We start from the raw sequence: 27,869 nt of genomic DNA, 5'->3' as shown, positions 1-27,869 counted from the left end.
CAAGAACAGCTTTGATGGGATTTGATTTGATTTTCTAGTTGAATAAGTCAGCGCAAATACAAGCAAACAGTGCACATCAGCAAACTTGTCCAAGTCACATCTGTAGGTGAATTGCATGTTGCAAGGTCAAGGAAAAAGTATATCAAGCAAGAATGTAGGGTTTAACAGATTCAGATGTGCATATTCTTTTTATAGACTCTCATAGAATACCTTTCTCACCACCAATTCCTTTCGGTTAAAAAAAATTGGCAAAAATCAGTTATTAAGGTTCAGTAGAGTGATGATAATTTATGTGTCTAAATTTAAATTCAGCTTTAAGCTTTAATGGTATTTCAAACTCAGGATTACAAATCTAGAAGGAAATTAGAGATCATATACTTTAATCCTCTCATTTTACAAAGGAGGAAACTCAGACTTTGAGAAATAAAGTGACTTGCCCACATTACACAGGTAGAAAATAGCAGAGTCAAAATTTGAACTCAGGGCCCATAAAACTGCATTCAGCATGTATCCAAGTTTAGTGCTCTTTTTGATATACCACAATGAAAAAATATAAAATAATCCTCCTTTTCTCATCCTCATAATTAATAATAAATATTTAATAATGAATTAAATTATAATTAAGGCAATAACAAATGAGTTCCAAACTGATCTTTTCTTTCCTTTGTTAAATTTTAAAATAAAAAAAAAATGAGAGCAAATGTTCCAGTGTTTAACCCCACCTTTTAAAGTGCTGACTGTAATTGTAGTAATAAAAGCAGACTAAATTATCTATACTCTCTGGTCTGGTTCCTCTATGACTAATTTCATGAGTTGACATGATGACTGGCTAGTGTGAGGATCCTGGGGATTTTTTTTTGTTTGGTTGGTTATCTTTTGGTTTTTGTTTTTTCTCTACAAGAGAAAAGCCATATTCAATAGCCAGTTAGCCAAAACTAACAGTTCAAGGATAGATTTGCTACTACTGCTTTTTAAAAAAAAATAATTAGTTAAAAATTTGACTTTATGCTCACTTTAAGCAAAGCAATTCCTTCCCATTTAATTTCTTCACCTGCAAAATGAAAGACTAAATGATCTATAATGTCCTTTCAAATGCTAAATCTGATTCTAACAATTTCTCATTTCTACCCTCCATCAAAACAGTATTCCTTAATGCATCATCCACTTAGAAACTGTCTTTCAGATCCTTCTGTTTGTGTTTTGTATTCATAAAATAGGTCACATACAATGTACAAAGCATACCACTCTTTTGCTCCTATTGGGCACATCTTTTCCTCTCTTATTCATCTATAAAATGGAACAAAACAGCACTATTTCAATAGTCTCAACAGCAAAATAAATAGAATTAATTCTATTGATATGCATATGCTTTATAATACTAAGGAAGCTTTAAAATACTAAGGAAGCTCTAAAACCATACACTATCAATAAATGAAGATGTTCCCAAGGGGAAGGAGAGTAGTAAAAAGAATAGGAAAGCAAAGAAGGAAAATGGATAAAATCTGAAAAATCTGGAGATTTTTGGAGAAATATGTTGCTAAGAGACAATTTAGGATAGCAGATAAAGAATTTGCTTCAAGAGTTAAGAAAACCTGTGTTCAAGTGCTTTCTTCAGTACTTACTGATCTGTGATTCTGGTAAGTCACTAACCTCTCAATGTCTCAGGAAACTCTTTAAATAGGACTAATAGAATTTATATAGTGCTTAAAGGTTTGCTAAGGACTAAATATTAGCTCACCTTATGCTCACAGTGACCCTGAGAGTTAGGTTCTATCATTATTATCACCATTTTACAGATGAAGAAACTAAATCAGAAGGTTTGGGTTGTTTTGGATTTGGGGAGGAGGGTTGTTTGTTTGTTTTGTTTTGTTTCTGGAACACACAGCTAATAAGTGTCTAAAGCTGGTTTAAACTCAGGCCTTTTTCATTCCTAATGCAGTGTTTTATCCTCTGGGTCTCCTATGGACCTCTATTTTTCAGAGAGTAATTATAGTGTGTTTTCTATTCTATATTAGTCCAAGTTTAAAATGTATCATTTTTGTATATTTTCCCAACCTCCTTTTCTTTAAATCCTTCTTCCTTGTATATCACTTTATTATTCCCTTCTCTGTTCTCTTCGCACATCTTTTTATTTTCTGTCCTTCTCTTCACAAATATTTGTTCAATATTTCATATAAATATAAGATATTATCCTTGATTCTGGAAATATAATGCTCTATATGACCTAATCACTGCCCTCAGGAAGTTGTAACAGAGTTGATCAATAAATATATATAATAAATTTGATAATAAATATATAATAAATAAAATAAATTTTATTAAATTAGGGAATATGATAAATATATAAAAACTAATTATCTATCTTACAAGGTATTATATAATAATTAAAATTAATAAAACAAACAATAATATTTTAGATGAAGACCTCCTTACACTGAGACCAGAGAATTATAAAATATCAGATTTCAAAGGAACCTTAAAGGTCACCTAATCCAACTTGTACCCTTACTCCTACTTTGGTTGAAAGCTTCCAGTGATGTTAGAGAAATCTTGCACTTCATGGATGACTTGACTCTAACCTTAGAGCAGGAATAAACAAATGGAAAGAACTAGAAAAGGGAGATCAACCTTTAATGTTTCTTTTCCCCACATATTATTTCTTTCAAATTTTGTAATTGAATTTGTCAACTAATAAATTAGGTACTTGTTAGATTCTGTGGGGTATATGAAAAAAGATAAGATCCTAGCCTTCAAGAAACTTGCCTTGTATTTAAGAGATGACAAAGATCCACAAAAATTATAACTAAAAATACATGACACATGAGTAGCATAATTGATGGGTTCATGGAATGCCAGAAAGTTTCTTATGAGTAAGAATATTGAGAATGATAATAGAGAAGAGGTTGAACTTGAGCTGGTCCTTAAAGGACAGGAAGATTCAGAAAATTGCAAAGGTTTTTTTAGGCAAGAAGAAGAACAAGAGCTAAGATATAGATATAATAATATTCATGAGATATTGGAAGGAATTGATGGAAAAGATGAGTTTTTACATGGGAAAGTTGTGAAATATATACATGGAAAGGTACTTTGAAGTGAAATTATGGAAAATCTTAAAAGCTAAACTACGGATTTTTGAAAAAAAGAATAGTTCACCATGTCAAATCCTACAAATAGACCTAGGAGAGGAAACAAAGACAAAAGCCCATTAGGACAAGAAATCATAGCAGCATATGACCATCGCAAATTAATAAGGCAAATATTTGTTCCAAGAGGAAAGTACAGTTAGAAATGAATGCCACTGCCTTTCACTATATTGTACCATCTTCCCTTGCAAGTATATTCAATTACAACTGGATAGATCACTACCCTGAACATTTCAAATGCTAAAGTACTTATCTATAAAATGAGGGAATTAGGTAAGGTCATCTCTAATTCCTTCCAGCTTTAATAATCCATTAATAATTAGTCTGTAAAAATGCCTTAGTATGAAAAAAATGGCTTAAGTCACTACAACATTACCATACACAAAAATATCCTTCATGTTCCTATTTGACAAGATATTTTCTTTATGTCAAGTACAAATAGACCTTGTTTCCATTAGCATCTTCTAAAGAAGTCCCATTAACTCCACTTTCAAAACTAAATTCTTTCCAACAAGTTGTCCAGAAATCTTACAGCCATGGTTAGTTGTACTTTCTTCCCCAGGGAAAAGAAAGAGAATGCTCAGAGAGAAGTATGTGTATGCAAAAGACATGACCATTAATATTTCCTGAGACTTTCCCTGAACTAGATAAAATCACTTTTTCCATGCCCAATAGGCACCTTTTTATGCAGATTTTGTCATCTGCCACTCTTGAGTTTGCAATCAAAAACATTTTTACCCATTTTTAATATTTTGACTATTTTTTGTTCTTTTACATATTGAGATTAATTAATCCAGTTGTCCTCCCAAAGAGTATATGGCTTCTATCCATAGAGACAAAGCTAAAATCTTGGAAGTTTTCAGAATCAGTTTTCATGTCATCCAAATAAGGGATATGGGAAGGAAAGGAAGGAAAGAAGGAAAATTCCTTGAAAGCAGCAACTACTTAAGATCATAAAAATCCTTATGTCTTATAAAGTGTAGAGATGAAATATTCATGTCAGGATAAAGAATCATTTGACCTCAAAACTGGTATAGTACAAAAATATGGCTAGAGAAGCACTAATACTGTCTTTGAAAAAGAATGTTCTCCATATGTATGTTAGATAAGTTATAGATATAACCATTTTTAAAATAATCGCTTATTTTTAGCAAAATCGGCTTAAAACATTCTGTAAAGCAAATTCAATTTTCACAACCAAAATAAAAAATTACTTCTGGAGGAGAAATCCTTCCAGATTGAATTGAAAACTTCTGAATAGACCTCAGCTGGTGGCTAATCTTCAGTCATACAATATATTTTAGTGCACCTACAAGGATCGGCCTTTCTGAAAGTTATAAATGGTTCTTCACTGTTACCTTCTGCCACACTTTCATTATTGGACAACTCCTTATTTAATCATTTCTTTTAAAGATAAAAACATTTTCTTTTATATTGTGATTTATACCTCTAAATGCATTATTGTCAGATTGTTCCCTTTTCTTTGGCTATTTTTGCAAATACGTATCAATTTTAACAAGCAAAATGTTATTGAAATAATATACATTTCATTCATAACATTTCATCATGAAGATTCTTTATGTCTGAGATATTGCAAAATGCATAAATTCTCTATGTTATCAGTGCCATGTATTAGTGCCATGTATAGGAATACTCTATATAGAGTAATTAGTTAAACTCTGCGCTTAGATCATTAAATACCACATAATTTTTATGGTGCTATATGTTTACAATACTTCATTCATTCCAATGTTATAAACATATTATATAGATAGATGTGTCATATGTAATATTCATTGTTGTATGCATTTTATACATATTACATAATCTTATATATATATCTACATATTTCACTAACCATTTATTCCTTGAAAAATATTTGGTTGCTTAGTATAAGCAAGGCTCTCTACAAGGCCTTTTCAAAGACAAAAAGACCAAGTTCTGGATTTTTAATAATTTAAAATATATCAAATATTCTGTTATCTATCACTGATAATATTATGACCTTATTAATGTAGCTTCTTTAAAATTGAACCCAATTACATCTTATAATAATGAAATTTTGTTTATTATTCCAATAAAATACCTCTACTTGCAAGACAGAAAGACTATAAGAACAAACTTGGTAGAAATGAAAATGTGCTATGATTTAGAGCTAATAAAAAAGATGCAATATTTTTTTTTCTTTCATTGAAAGTACGTTGGAATCCAAACTGCTACTGTCTTGATTTTTGCTGCTCAGTAAGACCCCTTACTTATAGCAGGCATATAAATGGATATTCCAAACCAAGAGACACTGCTGACCAAACACATAGGGGAGAGCAACAGAATCTATCATTGCAAGAAAAAATCCATCCCAGTCTCCCCTCCTCATCTAACTCCTTTGTGTTAGCAAAAGTAGAACTTCACAATGGCATAGGCTCAGGAGGTAGCTGCTGACCTGCCTCTCTTGAAGAAAGGAGATCAGCAGAGAGTACAGAAAGGTTTCAAAATGAAAATAGAATAAAAAAATACAAACAATTCACTCCATTTAGTTTATTAGAAAGTTCCCAAAAATATCAACTTCATATTAAGTATTTAGAGTCACTCTGCAAAGTTAATATTAAGCAAGTCACACACACACAGAAAGAAGTCTTAAATCCAAATGATTTTCACTATCTTTGTGACCAATAGAAATGTAGTAGAATGGAAAATGCCACTAAACATTCACTACATAATCCTTCAACAAATTGGGATCTCAAACCAAATCAGGTAATTGAATTAAAACTATTTCTGAAAATACAATAAGCCAAAAATTGCATGAAACACTTCTGAGAAAAGTTAGTTTTATGTTTTCTTAAGACTCATCTCCTCAGCTTTTCAAGCCTGATCTCTAAAATTCACGAATATACCCAGGAAGGGTGTTGGCTCCTTGGTTGCCAAGGCAGAAAAAGAGTACCCAAGTGCATCCATGGCTCTCCAGTGAGACTAAAACCTGGATGCAAAAACTTTTTTAGTCATAGGAATCAAAAGAAGGTTAACCCTGCCATATGATTCCACATCATCATATAAATTTGGAATTCAGCAAAATGCTAAGAGTAGTCATCAAAATTTGAGGAAGCAAATTTGTGGGCTGAGATCAGGGAGTGGCTTACATGCCACCAAAGCCCTTCTGTATAGCTTCACAAAAGCAGGATGTTAAAAATATTGTAGATGGTTTTTTTAAAATCTTGATTTTCTCATTTAAAAAATAATAAAACATAAAATCTGAGAGGTTGGAAAAAGTTTAAAGATTTTATTTCTTTTTTAAAGAAATGTTTTGCTTTTTTAGAGCCCTGAGCAATAGGTAAAAATTGAAAAAGACACTGTTTTTCTTTTTATTATGATTTTTTCCAAAAAGAAGACATACTCTTTTCCAGTGGAAGGAAGCATTGTAATCTGTCACTCAAGTTACACCTTCATATTATCTAAGGGAACTTTGGCATTTCTGCAACGTATATTTCCAAGTTACCAAGTCTACATTGACACTCACTGCAATCTTTTCTTTCAGTATTAATTATTGTCATCTTAGAAAAATTCTTCTAAAATAAAATTTCAAACAAGAAACCATGAAGAGCCAAGCACATACCTGTGACAAAGATATCAAGGTCCAGAAACGCAAAGCCAAATGTCAAGAGTTTAAGCCACAAAAACATGATTATGTCTGGGGATCAACTGTATCCTAATGAAACAGCATCCGTCCTTCTGAAAGGGAAAATAATTGTTATTACTTGAGGGAAAAAAACAAGTATTTCTCCGTAAAACAGAATCAAAAATAAAATAACTGAGAGCACATACTCTGCTGGGTTGTCTTATCAGTCAGAGAGCAATTTCCTCTGTAACCCTTCAACTAACCACTTGCTAGCTACAGGCACTACTAGGTAGTGATGTCAGATTCAGTTTTACCTACTTCTCAAAAAAATATCGTAGAGTCCTGTTTCCAGGAAGTTGAGACTCGTTCAAAGTCAGTGCAGTGACATCTTACTTCCTTATTTCTAGCCATTTTTTTGTTTCTGAGATGAATTAAGAGGCCCTTTTAAAGAGATCCTCTTTCTCTAAAGAAAAGACAATCCTTTTTTTTTTTGTAACTCCCTAAATAATGCTTCTTTTGCTACAGACAACATTTCTGATAAATTCTGTCAGAATCCCAGAAAATTCTCAGTATTATTCTTATTTGAAAGACGAAAATAAAAAGCTGAGAATCAGGATAGGTTTGTGTGACTACTAAATGACTGATCATAGAACACAGACCTATCCTATAGGCCCTTGACTTCCTAGAAATGGGACTCTACAGAATTGTGGACCACAAATTCTATGCTATAGTTGGGTGAAACAGTCAATAAGTACCCCCCAAAAAATAGAAAACACTTTTTAGGAGTGAGACAGTGCAAGAGAGATCAGAAAAAAGTCTCATGTAGAAAATGGTATTTGAATTACATTTTAAAGGAAGCTAGGGGCTCTAAGAGATGGAGATAAGGGAGTGCAATCAAGTTATATACTCGGTACTTTAACTAAAAATGAACATTTCCTTGTAAATTTAAGGTCTGCAAAGCATTTTACATACACTACCTCATCTGAATCCCACAATCCTGTGAGATATACCAGATAATATGTTTATCTCTGATTTACAGATGAGAAAACTGAGACTCACGAAGAGTGTCTTGTACATGATCAGCTAACTAGTAAGCACTACATATGGAATATTAGGATTTTTTTCAACTTTATTCTTGTATTCTAACACAGTACCAGGAATGAAATAGATTATTAATTCTAATTAAGCTAATTAATAGTGAATTAATTAATAATGAAATAGATTATTAATTCTAATTAAGCTAATTAAGGGACTTAGCTGACAAGGATCAATATCTACAAGGGTTTGTCCACCAACCTCACAGAGTTGTTATGAGAATCAAATGACACAATATGGGTAAAGCACTTAGCACAGTGCCTGGCACATGGTATGTTTTATACAAATGTTATTCTCTTTCCTCTTACACTTCCCATCTGACCTTCCCCCTAATTCACCTAATTACTTCCTCCCCCAAAGCAACAAAACTGTCCCTCTGATTTGATGGGAGTGGAAGAGAGTATGTTAAGACTCAAACCACACCTTCTTAGCATAGCTTTTTGGTGGCCTCAAGTTATATTGTTGTGACTTCCTGATCACATATAGGACTATACAGGTCCACTACTAGGGACTTAGCAAACATCCAAAGACTTTCCATAAGTAGATGAGCTAGGGATAGGGGTATCTACCCAAGTTAAGTGCTAGAGAATCCTTATTAAATATTTTTTCCCCTAAGATATGGTTAAATAAAATGTTACTGTTATCTCCTGAATATAACTTATGCGGACATCATTTTATCCCAACATTTAATCTGGACTAACAGGATTCAGGCTTGATCCAGACTCACTTGTAATATTGTTTTACCTGCTAACTGGGACAAAATCCTCACTGTTCATTGAGTTGAAAGAAGAGGATGACAAATATGGACAGCAGGATGATCCAAAGACAAGATCTCACACTGTAGCTTGCCAGGTTTTCTGGTAGTTTAAGTAGAGTGCCCTCAATTGAAGAGGGTAAGAGTCTCTTTCCCTCAGCATGTAGAATTATTAACTAAGAAGGCTACAGGAAGGCCAAAAAAAAAAATAAGGACCAAGTCTAAGATTCCCTTCTTGATGTTGGCTCTTCTGCAGAAACTGAACTGCCAGTATAATAAACTAAAAGTAAACTTGATCAATATATTCAACCATTAAACTCTTAAGCAGGATGCAATGAAAGTGGAGAGGTAGTTAATGGAACAAGTAAAGAGACTTCAGCCAGTGAAAGTAGGTACTAATAGACCACAGTCTAGGGATAGAAGTATAGCCTCCAATCCAGACGGTTCACTGCACCCTACTGAAATTAGAACCATAATACAGGAAAGTGGAAGCAGAAGTGAGGAAGAGACTTGGAACTCTCAGTAGTGGTAAGAAAGTCTTAAATTTATCCTGTTTCTGCTGATCAGAAGACAGTGATTTTCACCACTGATAATGGAGAGGTGGGAAAGTCCCATTTCTTTCTCTATCAAGGACTAAGGAAGGTGCTAATTTCATTATTCATTGAATCAGAGGCTCACGAGATGGGATCTAATTGTACCAATGCAGAGACTCTCTCTGTATCCTAGTTCTATCAGCTTAGGAAGTTTTTTGAGGATTTATTTACAAGATTTTACAAAGTTTAGCTAAAGTTGAATTACCATAAAGCCAACTAACTGAGATCTATAAGGGCAAGAGTGAAGTCTCTTTACTCTTGATAGAGTGATAAATTGGAATTACATGAACCTTACCAGTTTGGCTTAGGGGCAATTAACTCCTGGAGGTAGTCCACCAATGGACTTCCCAAATAGTTATAGCATTAGGTTTGGACAAATAGTGCTATCAGTGGAAATAAATTGTCTATGATTGGAAAGTGAAGACCTACCCAATCTAATTGGTGGAGTATCCTTGTTAAATATTCTTTTCTATTATATCATTAAATAAAATTTCACCTCTCACCTGCTGAAAGGTTTGAAAGTTCTTTATTCCATCCCAGCATTGAACTTGCAGTAAAAAGATGTTGACTTTCTTAGGTCTGCCCCTCCCAATTTAAATCTAAGCACTTTGATCTACTAAGCAAAACTATTATTCTATTTATATAGATTGCTTTATTTTCTGATTATCAAAAACAAATTAGCTTATCATATCAGTCAGTCAATCAAGATTTATTAAGCATCTAGTATATGCCAAGTACTAAGCTAAAAAACAGCTCCTTCTAAGGAGAGAGAAAACAAGCAAATACTAATATACAAACAAGATAAACAGAATAATGGGGGAGATAGCTTCTGAAGAAAGTCACTGAGATTAAAGAAGACTGAGGAAGATTTCTGGCAGAGGGTAGGACTTTAGCTGAGACCTGAAGGAAGTCAGGAAAGCTTGATGCTAGAAATAATGTGAAAGAGCCTGAGGGACAGCCAGTGGAAATGTTCAGTATAGTAAGAGGGAATGTCATATTTAAGGAAGAAAAAGGAGGCAAATAACAGGATCACAAAGTATGTGGATAAGAGCAAGGGCAAAAAAGACTAAGGGTAGGAATGAAGCAATTATGAGAAGCTTTCAAAGCCAAACAGAATTGTATGTTTAATGCTTTTGGCAATAAGGAATCAGAATGATGGTATTGTCAGACCTGTGCTTTAGAAAGAACAATTTGACAGCTAAGTAGAGAAAAAGTACTGCAGGAGGGAGGGAGTTGACGCAGGGAGATGGAATAAACACTCATTGCAATAGTTTGAATTTAAAATAATGAAAGTTTGGATCTGGGTGAAAGTGTGGTTAGAAGAAAGAAGAGGGCATATTTGAATGTCAAGTCAAGAAACCTTGGCAACAGATTGGATGTGGGCAATGAAAGACTGAGGACTAAAGGATAGCAGTCAGGTAATAAGTCTGGGTGACTAACAAGATAGTGGTACCCTCGACAGTAATAAGAAAACTTAGGAAGATGGAGAAGGTTGGAGAGAAAGAAGAAAGTTCAATTTGGGGCATGGTGAGTTTAAGATGTCTACAAGGCATTTGGTTTCAGAAGTCTAAAAGTTAGTTAGGAAAGCCTAGAGGTCAAAACAGCTATTTGACAAGTAGATCTGAGAAATAATTGAAAACATGGAGCTGATGCTGTCATTGAGTGAAATAGTATAGAAAGTAAAGAAAAGGCCCACGATAGACCCTTGTGGATCACCTATGGTTGATGGGCATGACATAAATGAAAAGGAAACAAATAAGGAATAATTAGAGAGACATAAGAAGGACTAAGGAGATCAGTGTCATAAAAACCTAGAGAGAAGAGAATCAAGGTGAAGAGGGTGAACAGTAGGGGGAAAGGCTGCAAAGAAATTAAAGAGGATTGGATTTTAGAAAAAGTCATAATATTGGGCATATATTATTGATAACTTTGAAGAGAACAGTTTCAATTGAATGATGAGGTCAAAAGCCAGACTGCAAAGAGTTAAGAAGAAACTGAAATGAAAGAAAGTTGGGTGCCTATTGTAAACTTTTCTTTTTTCCCTTCAAGAAATAGTTTTAGCATTAAAGGATACAGAGATATGGGACCAGTTTTTTCTTGGCTGAAAGAGATATGGCTGAATAAATTTGTAATAGAATAGAAGAAGCCAGTCAATTGAAGATTAAGGAGAGAGTGGGCATGTTGGAGAAAGCAATTTGTTCAGAAGACTGGATTAAACTGAATTGTTATTCAATGAAAATCATTGTTTCTGGAAACAAAAGACTTGGTTCAAATCTGTTCCTTATATTTATTAGCTATATGACCTTGGTAAGTCACTTACATTCCCTGAGACTCAGTTCAATTATCTGTAAGATAAAAGGTAGGACTAATTGCTCTTTGAGTTCTAAATCTATGTTCCTATGAAATCCATATAAAGATAAAAACAGAGAAGGAGAAGGCTGGGTGGGGGCAAGGTAAGAGGAGAGTTGAAAAACTAGGGCTTTAAATTAGGAAATGAAAGGCCAAATATGAATTATTCCAAAATCTCTTGTATTTTCTTCAAGAGAATTGAAAGTCACAGGGTAAGTATTGAAAAACATCACAAAAATGATAACTGGCTAAAACTTTATACTCAGGAAATACCATTACTGTAAATCACTTCAGAATTAGCACAGGTGAAAATGATACCAAATTAGAAAAAAGACTGTGGTTAAAAGGCAGATACTGACTACAATTATGATAGCTCAAACCTGAATTATTCAAAAAAATTAATTGTGCCAACAACGGGAAAGAGAGCAAACACAAGACATCGGAGTCTGATTATGACCATTTCCTGCAAAAGTTTAACCAACATGAAAGAACAGCCCTGGTGTGAATTGTAAAAGATTATAAATTCTGTTTCATATAGCAACTCTTCCATCTCTCTGTCAAGTGGAATATCTCAGCAGCCAAGGTCAATACTGATTTAAAATAGAAACTCTTTTGCAAAATGTAATGGAAACAAATGGTGAGAGATTATTGGCAGTATAACCTCACAAACATGAAGAAGTACAGATAGGAAAGACCTTCAGAAATTTTAGTGATAAATTCAACTAAACAATATTTCCCAATAATGTATTTATAGCTAAGAATAAAAGGAAAATATTTGGGCAAAAAATGTCTTTTAAAGAAAAGAAACAGGTTTTCAATGAGGTATACAAGGAATTATTTCCCCCCCGGATCTACTGATGGTTACATTAGGACCTTTGTTAAAATTATAAAGATTCATTTTTACATGTAACCAGAGAGATAAATATGGTCTAAAATCATCCAATTATCAATATTAAACAATGAATAAAACAGGAAGACATGCTTACCACTGGCTACATAAATTTCCCTGGTACTAAAAATCCCACCTAAATGGGATCTGTAAACACTCAAAGGAAACTAATTGAACCATATATAGAAGAAAAAAAACAAATAAGACGAAGATATTTTCTAGTCATTACTTAAACCTAAATTAAAAAAAAAATCATTGAGTTAATCTATCTGTAAAAATGATAGATAATGACTGATATATTTACAGATATAGATAATGATGATAGACAGATAGATAGATAGATAGATAGATAGATAGATAGATAGATAGATAGATAGATAGATAGATAGATAGATGGTAGAGGGAGAGGGGCACATAATTTTATTAGTATACAAAACTCCAATTAAGGTAACCTTTTCTTCAAATGCAGATTAGTCCTTGCTCTACAATTTAAGAGTCATAGAGAATTGCCTGAGACACTGAAATTTCAAAGAACTTACCCAGGATATCACTGTTTCTATATGTCAAAGAGTCAAATGAAAAATTCAGGTCCAATTGATTCAGAGGCTTGCCCTCTCTACCTCTTAGACCCAGAAATCAAAGGTTCGAGTTGGATACAAAATCAACTATCAAGTAAGAGAGAAAAGACTGTATGACCTTTTGGTTATTGTATGGTCCTCCCAAGGATCTCAAGCTTCATCTTACCACAAAATTGATTCTTTTAAGTTCAATATTCTTTTGTTAATGATATATGATTATGTCTGCAAACCATAGAATTCAACAAATTTTAAAGTACAAAAACTGCAGTAGCCCAGAAAGGTAAGAAACCAATGCAATGAGTAACTTTCATAATATCACCAGAGGTTATGTGAATACAGGAAGTAACATAACAATAATATCCATAAAATGTAACATTAGAAAAGTATATGAGTCTGTCATCAAATGAAAATGATGAACATTATTTGAGGTAGGACATCGTTCACTCTTATTTTTCCAACTTTCTTTTTGATAATATGGTGCAGCCTGCTGAGATCTACCATACATTTCTCAGTTGCCCTCTGTGGTATGTATTTTCAATTTTTATATTGAATTTCATATTCAATTCTATCTTTATTTTTTTGGATATGATTTGTCATAAGTTTTAAAGTATTGAAATTTTTTCCCATTTCCTCATAATGTTTTGGAGTATAACATAGACTTTGAAAAGCATTTTAACAAGGTTCTAGAATATGAAATTTCCTTTTTAAAAAATTTTTAAATAGTAAGAAAAACAGAAAAGAAAAAAAAACAAAAGAAAACATTGTCATGTGCTCAGCAGAACATCAGGGAGTATTTATAATATATAACAATATAAATATATAACAAACAAATTACCAGATCAATAAAGTATATATCCATTTTTTTTCTTTACTTCCTTATAAATTGTTCTTAGGTTCTCTGATCTGTACTTTATTCCTTTTTCCCCTTTCCTCCCCCATCATCTCCAAGCAAGCTACAATTAAGAAAAGATATATTTATGTATGTGTGTGTGTGTGTATATATATATATATATATATATATATATATATATATATATATATATATATATATATACTTATATACACACCCACACTCACACCCACACACATCTTTCCTATCACTGCTGTCTCTTTAATTAAATTCTGCTCCATAACTTGCTTTGCTATTACTTAACCTTCCACCACCCAAGGATCCCTCCCTTGTTGTCTTCCCTCATCTTTTAGTTCCCCATCTACCCATCACTCCCCACCTTATTTCTTTATAGATTTTGGAGGCCACTATACCCTTCATGATATATATGTAGTGTTGCCTATTTAACCCATTCCCAATGTGGGTAGGTTTTTAAAAGCCCTCTTCCCTCCTCTAATGCCTCTGAGTCTATTCTTCCTCTGTACCTCAATCGTATAATCTGATTGCTACTTCTTCATTTACTCTTCCAATCTTTCTTTTGAGCTACCCTATCATTAATGTGACTCAAACATATATATAAAACATAAATAATTTGTCCATGTTTAAACAGTTTGTGAATGTTAAGTTCCTTAAAACTGATCTTTCATATTGGCTCTTATATGTTAAACTTTTTGTTAAGTTGAAGTTTGGATAATAGAAAGTCCTGAAAATCTGCAAGTTCATTAAATGTCAATTTTTTTTTCTCATTCAAAATCATAAATACTTTTTCTAGAGAACATATTTTTGACCACAGGTAGCTCTTTTGATTGTTGAGAGATATGATTCTAAGACCTACAATCTCTTATTGTAGCTACTAATAAGTCTTGTACAATTCTAATTGCAGTTTCAGCATATTTGAATTATTTTTTTCCTTGTTTCTTGCAAAGTTTTCTCTTTTATCTGGGGGTTTTAAAATTTGGCAATAATATTCCTGTGTGTTTTACACAAAGAATCTCTTTGAGGTAATGATCTGTAGATTTTTTTTTGATTTCTACTTTCCCCTCTTGTTCAATTTTTTTTGATTATTTCCTGTATTATTGTGTCAAAGTTCTCTTTTTGGTCACAACTTTCTGGCTGTTCCATTATTCTTATATTTTCTCTCCTTGTTCTGTTCTCCAGATCTTTCATTTTTCTTATGTTTCATATTCTGTTCTATTTTCTCATGATTTATAATCTGTCTTGTTATATTTGGCCTCTCATAGTTTTATGACTTTCCTTTGCCCAATTTTAATTTTCATCTTTGAGATTCAGTACCTCTTTTCCAGTTGGTTAACTTTTTCCCCATAATCTTCTTGGATGGTTTTTATTTTTCCTTTTTAGTTTTTTTCTCAATGTCTCATTTGATTTTTAAATTATTTTCGAGTTTTTTCTATAAATTCTCTCCATATAGGGAGCTACTTCATATTACTTTTTAGGGTAGAGGTTGTTTTTTTTTGTTGTTGTTTTTTCCTAAAGTGTCTTAGTCTTCCCTGTTCCCATAATATGTTTCAATGGTGGAGTTTTTTCCTCTTTGTTGGTTAATTTTTTTTTTTTAATAAGAGATAAGTGCATTTAATTGTGGTGTGGGAGAATGGTACCTCAAGCTTCCTTTTAACTCTCCATTCTAACCAGGAAACCCCAAACCAAACAGTCCACTCTCCTGCAAGTGCCCTCAGCCTTTAGTGTCCTGTCCCACTCGTCTGTCCACTCACTAGATACTGTTTCCTTCTCACCTAGCGCCAAGTCTTAGCAGTACAGCTGGGCCTGCCATTCCCAATCAACCTAAGTTCACTATTTTCCCAGACTCAAACACTGATTCCATAAACAGTCCAAGAGGAGAAAGGCCCGGTGGTTCCTGATGAGGATCCAACCACATCCAACTAGCCTGAAGGGTCTCCAATTGATGTTTCTGCGGAGCTAGTCCTGAAGTATTTGCACTTCACAAGGGCTACTCCCTATCTGGGGTCTTTCTTCAGATCTTGTTGGATTATATCAGGAGGACCCTTGTTCTGCCCCAAGTCTTCATGATTTTTCACGTCTATGTTCTCTCTAAGGTGCTAATTTGATTTATTTGTGGGGAAAATCTGGAGAGCTTGAAATTTACTAACTTACTTTGCCTTCTTCCCAGAATCTTCCATCCCCTAGTACTTTCAAATTATAAATATTCTTTAGGAAATTTTTTTTCAACTTAATAGTATTATATTTTTCTTATTACATGTAAATATAACAGTATAGAGTTTTAAGTTCCAATTCTTTTTTCTCCCTCTTCCCTCCCTTCCCCTCTCCTCAAGATGGAAACAATCTGATACAGGTTATACATATACAATCATATTAAACATATTTACATGTTGTATTTTAATCATGTTGTGAAAGAAGAAGCAGAACAAAAATCAGGAGAAAGAAAAAAAACAACAATGAAAACAATATGTTTCTATTTACATTCACATTTCATAGGTCCTTCTTTGCATGCAGATGACTTTAAATTCTGTGTCTTTTGGAATTGTCTTACATCATTGTATTGTTGAGAAGAGCTAAGTCTAAGTAGATCATCTCACAATGTTACAATTACAGCACAGAATTTTTTCGTGGTTCTGCTCATTTTATTCAGTATCAGTTCATATAAGTCTTTCCAGGTTTTTCTGAAATCTGCTTGCTCATCATTTCTTGTAGAACAATATAATAGTATTCCATTACATTCTATACACAACAATTTGTTCAGCCATTCCCCAATTGATAGACATTTCTTCAATTTCTAATTCTCTACCACTATAAAGAGAGTTGCTATAAACAGTTTTGTATCTATGCATCCTTTTCCATTTTTTATTATCTCGTTGGGAAATATACCAAGCAATGATATTGTTGGATCAAAGAATATGAAGAGTTTTATGGCCCTTTGGGCATAGTTCCAAATTGTTCTCCAGAATAATTAGATCAATTCACAACTGGGAAATATGTTTGATAATTCAAACACTAAATTCTAACAAAACACCAACTTCTGTATATTTCTGCTTCGATGATATTCAAATTCTATTCACATTGCAGAAAAAAAAATAACATCTCATTTTAAACTTACATTCAACTCAGTTATTAAGCAAGGACCAGAAGACAAAAAGAAGAAATCATCTATTCACATCTCAAAATGGCATTTTCCTCCTTGAAATAAACACTGGGGCCTTCTGCATATAATCAAATTTTGGATTAGTAAAAGCCCTCTTGAGGCCATGAGAGGACACAGGCATTCTTATTTTCTTCATTTCCTACCAACTTAGATCTATTAATTAATAAATAAACAAGCCAAGGGGAGAGGAACAAGAAAGGAGAGGGAGAAGGGAAGGTGAAGGAAAGGAAGAAAAGAAAAAGAGGAGTAGGAGTTGGGCGATGGAGAGACCATATTTGCCCTCAAAGAGTTTGCATGATATCAGGAGAAACAATACAAACAAACATAAAAAAATAGAATAACTGCTGGTGAGGAATTCAGAAAAAGCTTCCTGTAGAATTTGTTTTTTGAATCAAAAGAGATAGGCCTGTGGCCAAAAATATCATATCCGGAAAAATTATCTATAATTTTTAACGAGAAAAAATGGACATTCAACCAACTTGCAGATTTTCTGGATTTTCTTTTTTATCATAGTGACTAGAGAACTGGATTCAGGATCACATATCACCTTAGACTAAGTTATTTACTATGTGAATCTGGTCAAGTTACTTAATCTGAGTATTGGTTTCTAATCCATAAAATGAAGTCTCCAAGATCCCTTCTAGATTATCATCATCTTCATGTTCCAGATCTGTAAGTCAAGATGTCATGTTGGATTACATCAGTGAAAAGGCTTTTCAATAGGACAAGGTAGTCATTGATGTAATTGGGAAATCAATCTGAACATCCCTGCCTTCTTTTAGAAAAAGAAAAAAAATATGTCCTATAATTGTTCATTTCTATAACTATACTTTGTAATCTTCTTTTGCTTTATAATTTATCAGTCCAGATGGCCAAATAATTTTGGTTTAATGAACTCTACACCAGTGGAAATCATATTGATTCTCCCTTGTCGTTGTGATTTTTCTAGTTCTGCTTTCAATTTTCTAAATTTTTAATTGTTTGGGGGAAAATCAGGATACTCTTGAATGCAATTTAGACTCATAGGCTCACAGACATTTGAGAAAGGCACCTGATCCAAGTGCCTCACTTTCAAAGTTATATGAATGATAGAGAGGTTAAGTCACTTAAACCTTGGGCCTCTGAAAATCCAATATCATTTCCATTGAAACTTGCATTAGGATTTCTAACTAGAAACTCAATACAAATTCAGCATTATTAAGTGCTTGCTGTGTTTCAGGCACTACATTAAATACTGCATATGTAAAAATGAGGAATTGATTGATAATTGTCAAAAACTGTAGAAAAATCAAAAGGTATGATGGAGGAATAAAGACAATTAATATTTAGCAATTGGAACATTAGTCACTTTGCAGAGAGCAGCTTCAGTTTAATGCTGAATTCAAAAAAGAGACTATAAAAGTGGTAAGAAGACAATGAGGGAATGAAAAGTGGAGTCACCTTTTGTAAATGATGTCATGTAGTTAGCCATCTGAGGGAGAAAGGATATGGACTGACAGCTAATAGGGATGGATGGATTAAGGGAGAGTTTTTTGATCTAGGAGTATGAGTATGTTTGCAGGTAGTAGGGAAGCAACCCATAGATAGAGAGACTTGAAAATAAGTGAGAGAGGAAGAACCAATCAATCAACCAATATACATTTAAGTACTCTGTGCCAGACATTGTGTTATGTTCTGGAGATACACAAAGAAGTAAAAATCAATCACTGTCCTTAGGAAGCTTACAATCCAATGGGAGGAGAAAGCATACGGACAATAGACAAAGCTGAATGTGTACAGGATAAATTGGTAACAATTTACTGAGAGACAGCACTAAAGTTAAAAGTGGCTGGGGAAGGCTTTCTGTAGAAGGTGAGATTTTAGGTGAGATTTAAAGAAAACTAAGGAAATCAAAAGTCAGATTGGGAAAGGGAGAGCATGCTGGACATGAAAGTTGAAGGAGGATACCTGGAGCTGAAAGATGGAATAATGAAAAGATCAGTGTAACTTGTTCAACAAATATGTATTGGGAAGTAAGATGTGAGTAGTCTGGAAAGGTAGGAGAATAACAGGTCATGAAGAGCTTTGAATATCAAACCACACATTTTGTATTTTATACTGGAAGTAATAGGGAGCCAATGGAGTTTACTGAGTAAGGGAGAGAAATGATTAGACCTGTGTTTTAAAAAAAATAATTTTAGTGGCTGAATGGAGGATGTATTGGAGTGAAGAAAGGCATGAGGCAGCCAGATCCATGAGCAGGCTATTATAATTTTCATGGCATGAGATGATGGGTCTGTATGTTATAGGAGAGGGCATATTTTTAAAATAGCTTTTAATTTTCAAAATATATACATAGTTTTTAACATCCTTGCAAAACCTTGTATTCCAAATTTTTTCTCCCTCCTTTCCCCCCACCTTGATGGCAAATAATCCAATATGTATTCAATATTTCAATTCTTCCATACATATTTCCACAATTATCATGCTGTAAAAGAAAAATCAGATCAAAAGGGAAAAAATGAGGGAAAAAAAGCAAAAAGCAAGCAAACAACAACAAAATAGTAAAAATACTATGTTGTGATCCACATGCAATTCCCATAGTTCTTTCTCTGGATGCAGATGGCTTATCATTATAAATCTATTGGAAGTGGCCTGAATCACCTAATTGTTGAAAAGAAGCAAGACCATCAAAGTTGATTATCACATAGTCTTGTTGCTGCCATGTACAATGTTCTGGTTCTACTAATTTCACTTAGAATCAGTTCATGTAAGTCTCTCCAGGCCTCTTTGAATTTTCTTATTTTTTATTTTCTTTCTTTCTTTCTTTCTTTCCTTCTTTCCTTCTTTCTTTCTTTCCTTCTTTCTTTTTCTTTCTTTCCTTTCTTTCTTTCTTTCTTTCTTTCTTTCTTTCTTTCTTTCTTTCTTTCTTTCTTTCTTTCTTTCTTTCTTTCCTTCTTTCCTTCTTTCTTTCTTTCCTTCTTTCTTTCTTTCTTTCTTCCTTCCTTCCTTCCTTCCTTCCTTCCTTCCTTCCTTCCTTCTGTCCTTCCTTCTGAGGCAATTGGGGTTAAGTGACTTGCCCAGGGTCACACAGCTAGGAAGTGTTAAGTATCTGATGCCAGATTTGAACTCAAGTCTTCCTGACTTCAGGACTGGTGCTCTATCCACAGTACCACCTAACTGCCCCGTGCTGATTTTTTTTATAGAAGAAAAATATTCCATAACATTCATATACAGTAATTTCTTCAGGCATTTCCCAATTGATGGGCATCCACTCAGTTTCCAATTCTTTGCCATCACAAAAAGGGTTGCTACAAACATTTTTGCACATGTGGATCCTTTTCTTTTTTATGATCTAAGAGAGGGCACATTTGAAATATATTGCAAAGATAAAATCAACAGACCACAGCAACAACCTGGAATTGGGGGCAAGGAGAATAGAGATAGTAAAGCCTCCAGATTTTCAGCCTGAGGGATTGGGAAGATGATCTTGCCCTCTACAATGATAGGGAAAATAGGAAAAAGGGAAGGCTTCAGAGAAAGATAATCAATTTTCTTTCGGTCATTGAGTATCAGCGGAGAAATTAGGAAAAAGAGATTTGAGAATCATCAACATAAAAATAATAATTAAGTCCATGGGAGCTAATGAGATCATGAAATTAAGTAGTACAGAGGGAAAAAGAAGAAGACAGAATCCTGAAGGATATCTATGGTTAAAAGGTTTGGAGAAGAATCTGGCAAGAGAAACACAGAAGGAACAGTCACACAAGTAGGAAGAAAACTAGAAAAGAAAAAAAATCTAGAGAGAAAAAGTATTAAGGAAAAAGTTATAGTAAAATGGTTGCAGAGGTTTAAAAAAAAGGAGAAAGAGAAGAAAGAAAAAGGAGAGAGAGAGAGAGAGAGAAAGAGAGAGAGAGAGAGAGAGAGAGAGAGAGAGAGAAGAAAGGAAACATGAATTTATAAATAGCATTTACTGTGACTGTGCTAAGCATTTAACAAATAGTGATCCTCACAACAACGCTTGGAGGTAGGTGCTATTATTATCCTCTCATTTTACAGGTGAATAAACTGAGATAACTAAGGAGTTTGGTGATATCAGAAAGCCTCCTCTTCCTGAATCCAAGTCTGGCCTCAGACACTTTCTAGCTGTGTGACTCTGTACCCAAAGCACTTAATCCTGTTTGCCTCAGTTTCTTCATCTATAAAATATGCTGGAGAAGAAAAAGGCAAACCTCTCCAGTATCTTTGCCAAAAAAAAAAAAAAAAAAAACCCATGGACAGGATGGTCCACAGGATCACAAAGAATCAAACATGAAAAAGCACCATTAAAACACAGAAAGGCATTGTGACATGTTCAATTAGATAGTAAGGAGTGGAGCTGAAACCGAAACCTAGATTTTCTGCCTCAAAGTTTCATGCTCTTCTGCTCTATGATATCTCTCCTCGAACAGCTAGAGGCACTACCCTTAGCCAGAAAGTCACCTTTTCCTGATATACAAAAGGAAAGGAGGGATGGATGAGTGAAGACATAAATACTGTAATATAAAGAAAAGAAAAATTAAGAGATTTCATGTCAGTTAGCTTTAATTTTTTTCCATAACTTGAGATGACATAATTTGTTCTAGTGCTAGAGATGAGACCAAGGTCTTAAAAAAAGAGAAAGAACAAAGTTTAGAATAGAAATAGTAGAAAATGTCATAGAAATTTCATGAGAAAAAATGATACTGTAACTGAGATAATGTAATTTAAACCAAATAATGGAGAAAATTAGTGCCATTTCCTCACATTCTCCATTCCACCTAAGGATGGATGCATTTGCATCCATTTATTTGCACATTACAGAACAATTCAGTTGAAAAAGCATATATTAAGTAACTACTATATGCAAAGCACTGTACTCAGCACTGGAAATGCAAATATAAAATGAAAAATAGATGGGAAAGAAAGCATAAAGAACAGGATTGAAAAGATGGAAATATAATTGAAAGGAATGGACAAGATGTAAAAGTCCATGTGGAAAACACAAATCACTAGAGAAGAAATCAGTAGAAAACTAATATAATGTTATTATAAGAAGATAATCCAGACTTGAATTATAGAACTTAATGGAAGACAATTTCAAAGAAATCAATGAAAAATGCAACCTATCCACAGAGAGAGAACTGATGAACTCTAAAGGCAAACTGAAGGATTTTTTCACTTTTTTTTTTTTTTGTAGTAAGGTTGATATGGAAATACCTTTGCATGACTTTACCAGTATAATTGAAATATTGCTTGCCTTCTTAATGAGTATGGATGGGACTGAAGGGAAGATAAGAATTTAGAACTCAAAATTTAAAAAAAATGAATGTTAAAAAAAAACTTAATGAGCCTAGTTTCTCCATCATATTTCACCATTTAAATACAATTGCTTCTCTGAACATTTTCCCCTTTTTCCTCTGTCTCTTCGATTTGTCATTCATCTCTCACTCCTATCCTTTCTGTGTGCGCTCCACCAAAAATACCTACCTTGCTTTTTTAATGTAAACTTTTGTTGAGTTTTTCACTTGTGATTGATCTCAAGGCATAACAAATAATAGGGAGTCATGATTGGGGAAGGAAGGAGAAAGTTACTGTGCTTAAGATAACAATAGCATCAGTAACTGTGGGTTGACTGATTTTTTTAAAAGGTCAGGTCTAAAAAGTATTTAAATTTATATTCAAGACTAAGGTCTCCTTCATATACCTCTTAATTCAATTCTTAGCTACTTTCTTCTGTTCTCTGTCCACTGCCAAATTCCCCATATTCTTAAGACAGCAGTTCTGTCTGCGTGTGTGAGTTGATGTAGAGCTTCTCTAAAGCCCTCCCACAAACTTCTCTTCTCCTCCTGATACAGGCGGAAATGAGCTCAGTTGGAGAAGCTTTGACTAGTTTCATGACCCCTTCTGCAGCTGTGGACCATGTGCCTCGAACCTTATCTTAACTGACTTGTAATGACTACATATCTGAGAGATGCAGCAGAAACTCATGGCTATTCTAAAGTAAAATTGTTTGGACTACTATTTTCCAATCTAAAAAATCCAAAATGCTTTTAAAGCAGCATCCTCAGATTTCCCTTAGAATTAGCTACCACCCCTTCAGTCTTATTACTGTCGGCCAATTTACTTCAGATGGAGGGTGAGACAGGAAAGTGTGTTCACAGGAAATGAGTGGTTCCCTTTTTAACAAGATTAGCTTGTCTTTTAGCCCCCACGGCTAGCTGGGTGCTATTTTCTATTCTTTGGGCACTTCTCTCCTTTCTGTAGCCAGGAGAATTAGCTACTGGACCTGGAGGGGAGATGGTCCTACCACACTGCCCCATGGCTCATTTAAGGGTTTTGCTCTCTGACCCAAGTGATGATGAACAGAAGCCTAGATATCTTAAGCAAAAAGTCATGGGCTGTGTTGCTGAAACAGAAATAAGAGATGCTACCATGTGGTAGCATCCTAGCTTCTGCTCCCGGGCAAAGGCCTAGAAAGCTAACAGTGGTCACATTTCTACATCAAAAAATCAGAATGCCATTGATAATATACTCAAATTCGGTTGCTTAGTCCCTGTCCACACTGTAATGTGGTGTATGGAGGGAATTAGGAATGGGAAATATTCTCTTTAAGGCATGATATATGAATATATGCTGTTTTATGAAACAGGGAAAAAAGAATTGGGCTCATGGAGCACAACTCTGAAGATTAAGTTGCCCTGGAGATGATAGCTTCCAAACTTGGTAATTCAGTAAATCCAGATGGATCTATGATTTTGCCATATACTTAACAAGCATTTATTAAGTGTCTACTAGGTACCAGGTTACTTTCTGGGAACTGAAAATGCAAAGAAAAAAACAAAAAGTCACTGCCAAGCTTACATTCTACAGATGATGCACAGGATGTAGCCAGATAGATATGGTTTTACAGCCTGCCTTGAACATTCAAAAACTGTGTGACCTGGAAAAAATCATTAAGTCTCTGGGCTTCTGTATCCCATTTGCAAAACTACTATCATCAATATTGATGAAAAAATGTACAGTTCCCCCCAGTTTTCCTTCACCATGAAGGTGAACAGCTTTATCCTGAAAGATCACATACACTTAAAATACCCTCAGATCTTGGGGCTCTTCCCTTTCTCTAATTGGGTGGCTACTCCAAGAATTTTTATTTAAGGAGGGACCCAAACCAGCCATCTCTTCATTTCCCACCAGACTACAATCCTGTAGACTTTTACATCATTTATCCCTTTTTCTATTCCTCTATTTCCATTCCACATCCCCTCTCTCTGTTCTTTTATGAATTGTCTTTCCATTAGAATGTAAGTTACAACTTTGAGCAATTAAATCATTTTGACTATTATAAATATCCAAATTAACTACAAAGGACCAATGAAGAAAGACACTATCTACATTCAGAGAAATAACAGATAAATAGAATGTATAGATGCATAGGATGAACACACACATACATACACATATTTGTTGAATGGAAGCCATTTCTAGGGGTTGAGGTCTGGTGTGGAGAGAAGAAAAAAAGGAAAAAAAAGGAATTTAAAATAACTATTACATATTTTAAAGGAATAGCAATTACACAGATTTGGAGTACTAAAGTGCAATCATTTTGTTTATTCTACTATATTATAGAAATGTTTGTTTTTCCCATAAATTAAAAATAATTTTTAAAAAGTAATGTAAGATCCCTGAGAGCAGGAACTGTCTTTTTTTTCTTGAATTCATATTTTCAGTGTTTAGCACAGTACCTGGAACATAGAGAGCACTTAACAAATGCTTGTTGACTACTTTACATTTTAAAAGGTTTGAGTGACAGTATCTGGGTAAATTAATCATTTTTTTGATAAGACCATAACTGGCTATCTCTCTTAGATCAAAGGGTCATGTAGTCACAGTATATATGTCCTAGGAAGAGTAGGTGTTCCTAAGGGATGGCAATCAACTCAAATTTGTTAATATAATAAGAGATGTGAACTATATTTTAATGAAGATTTGAATGACTTAGGTCATTCAAATGTTAGTGAAAGAGACTTTAATTTTCATATCATCTGTCTTGATAATACTGAGAATCAGTGTTTCCTCAGACCTGTCCAAACAAACAAGGAGCAGGAATATACCGATCAAAGCAAACTTAGAATTTCTTTTACTATCTGATTAGATCTTGACCTGAGTAAATCTCTAAGAGACATTTCCCACACTAGTTGGTTTCTGGATGAGGAAGTAGAAAAGGGGAAAAAAACTTAGTTCTGATGAAAGAATTAGTTAATAAATATAAGAAATATTCATTTCTCATATTGCTATTGACTAATATTCTCTCCAGCGATAAGGATCACAATCCAACCACACCTGCCCCATTCTGTATAACTCTTGTTCATATTCTCCTGTAAATTTGACACAGGAGGTTCATCCAAGGGGCTGGGGTCTTTCTCTGTATTTCTTGACAATGAATGTTTGTTAATGAAGCAAAGTAGCTTCCCATTAATTATCTTATACTCTCAGTATATAACCAACCTTTTTTTTCCCTGGTAATCAATTATCACTGATGATATCTAAAGCACTGCTCTTCCTGTGCACATTGCTTGTGAGTTTATTTACATCTGAAATGTGTCTCACCATTTTCTGTAAGGTGACCTTCAACGTCAGTTCTACAGAAGTGGCATATGAGTACAGAAACCTACATAGGAAAATATTTTCCATGGATGATTTGGACTTACCCACTCAGAGTGGGAGACATTCGGTATTAAAGAAATAATCCTTCATGAATAGATAATTTATGGTCCTATGATCAAGAAATTAATTTCAGACACAAAGAAATTAGTTTTTTATTATAGATAGTATATATCTTTCTCTGGAATATGAAACAAATGGTTAAAGAGGGAAAATATTTGAATTGGCTTATCATTGAGCATCTTAATGAAAACTTAATCTAAATATTTGATTTTTATAATCATTCATAAAAGTTCAACTGACATTCTATTTCAAATGGTTTTAGATACATATTTTGGAGTTATTAGGGAATCTTTTTCCCAGGAGTTCAAGCTGCCTAAAAGAATTATTGGTAAGAAGAAAAACTAAGGTCTTTTTTCCTCATAATATGGCTTAAGATTTTTGGTGATCTTATGTCTAAAAGAAGGAAAGAGATATGATGTGTCTCTTTTATCTCTAAGTGGAATAATGTTCAGGAAATGCTCCTCTGGATAGAAAGTTATATCTAAGAATACCTGAACAGGTGTTTATTTGTGAGGCAATCTCCAAGACTTTTGATGCCCAGTAGTGAATCTTCCTTTTTTCTTCTTCTTCATCATCATCATCATCACACATTTAATAATCACCTCAGATATCTAGGTAGTTCACTGGATGGAAAACTGGACGTTCTCTGAAGACCCAAGTTTGAATCCTGCCTCAGAATACTGTGTGACCCTAGACAAGTCATTTAATCTCTTAGCTTAAGTTCCATCATCTGTAAAATTGGGATAATAATAACACCTCACAGGATTAGTATAAGGTTAAAATGAGATAAAATATATAAAGAGCTACAGAAATGCAAGCTACTTGTCTTCAAGCAGTGGATAGATCAATAGATCTGGAATCAGGAAGACCTGAGTTCAAAATTAGCCTCAGACACAAGCTGCGTGATACGGGGCAAATATCTTAACTCTGTTTGCTTCAGTTTCCTTATCTGTAAAATGAGCTGGAGAAAGAAATGGCAAACCATTCCAGTTTCTTTGCCAAGAAAACTCCAAAATGGAGTTACCAAGATTCAGATATGATTGAGATGACTGAATAATAGTACAGCATGCTAGACACTATGCTAAGTAGTGAGCTCTCCCTCTCCTAAAAACAGAGGAGCTCAACAAATTCTTGACATGCTAAAAGCAATTTCATTCTTAAAATCAGGAAGTAATGCTGCATTGAAATAGAAGAGCATGGGGAGAAGTAACAATTATATTGTGAACCTGAGGAAGATCAAAGAAAATAAAGGAATGTAGGTTTGAAAGAAGGGGTCTGACCACATCCAGAATATTGCATGTATTTCTGAGTCTCATATTGTAAGATGAATACTAATTAGTTGAATAGGCATTCAGAGAGCAACCAAGGGCCCTAAGATCACAGCCTACCAGAGTTGATTAGAAGAACTGGAAATGTTCAGAGTAAATTGTTATGGGCCAGAACTTGAAACAAGGTGCTAATGCTTATGTACTTAGTTCACACCTTTAAAGGAGTTCACACATTGGTTCACACATTGGAGTTCACACCTTTGGAGAGCATAGGGGAAATTCACAACTAGGACTGACTTCCCAGAGATTCACAAGTCAGAAGCCCACAAGCCCCAGGAAAAGAGACAAGAATTAAAAGGAACAATAAAGGATTTGGATTTTAACTCCTGGCTGCATTTGGGGTGATTGAAACTGAACTGAAACTAAAGCTGCTTCCAGAAGCTCCCCAAGAAACCTGCTCCCAGAGAATGATTATACTTTAGAGAAGAACATTAGAGAAGAAATTACTTAAAGAAAACGTGATAACAACAACATTTTTGTGGTGGTCAATTCTGGTGGATAGATAGATGATTCAGGCCAATTCCAATAGACTTATGATGAAAAGAGCCACCTCCATCCAGAAAGAGATTGAATGTGTATAACACCACACTATTTTTCCTTTTTTTGTTGTTTGCATGTTTTTTTCTTTTTTTTCTGAGAATTTCTCCTTTTAATAATTTTTTATATTGTGCAGCATGATAAATGTGGAAATATGTATAGGATAATTGTACATGTTTAACATATAATGTATTGCTATCTAGGGGAAGGGGAAAGGAGAAGAAAAATTTGATATACAAGATTT

The 27,869-nt window shown here is 34.0% G+C and overlaps 1 protein-coding gene across 9 annotated transcripts in view; it reads right to left on the bottom strand.

Moving 5' to 3' along the window:
- The window catches only part of PTPRC (protein tyrosine phosphatase receptor type C), a 134,555-nt gene extending 127,488 nt beyond the window's left edge, over positions 1-7,067 (bottom strand). For 8 of the 9 annotated variants that reach the window (XM_074308694.1, XM_074308696.1, XM_074308697.1 and 5 more), the window contains exons 1-2: positions 6,960-7,067; positions 6,751-6,866 (exon numbers count right to left, since the gene is read on the bottom strand). In XM_074308694.1, the coding sequence (XP_074164795.1) occupies positions 6,751-6,817 (67 nt within the window). In that variant the 5' untranslated portion in view covers positions 6,818-6,866; positions 6,960-7,067. Of the gene's footprint in view, positions 1-6,729; positions 6,867-6,959 lie in introns of all 9 variants that reach the window. The other variant, XM_074308701.1, reaches the window with a different exon arrangement.
- Positions 7,068-27,869: the final 20,802 nt, after the last annotated feature.

This window comes from Sminthopsis crassicaudata, chromosome 4 (genome assembly GCF_048593235.1).
Source record: "Sminthopsis crassicaudata isolate SCR6 chromosome 4, ASM4859323v1, whole genome shotgun sequence".
Classification (NCBI taxonomy): domain Eukaryota; kingdom Metazoa; phylum Chordata; class Mammalia; order Dasyuromorphia; family Dasyuridae; genus Sminthopsis; species Sminthopsis crassicaudata.
This window is presented reverse-complemented; position numbering and strand designations above follow the sequence as displayed.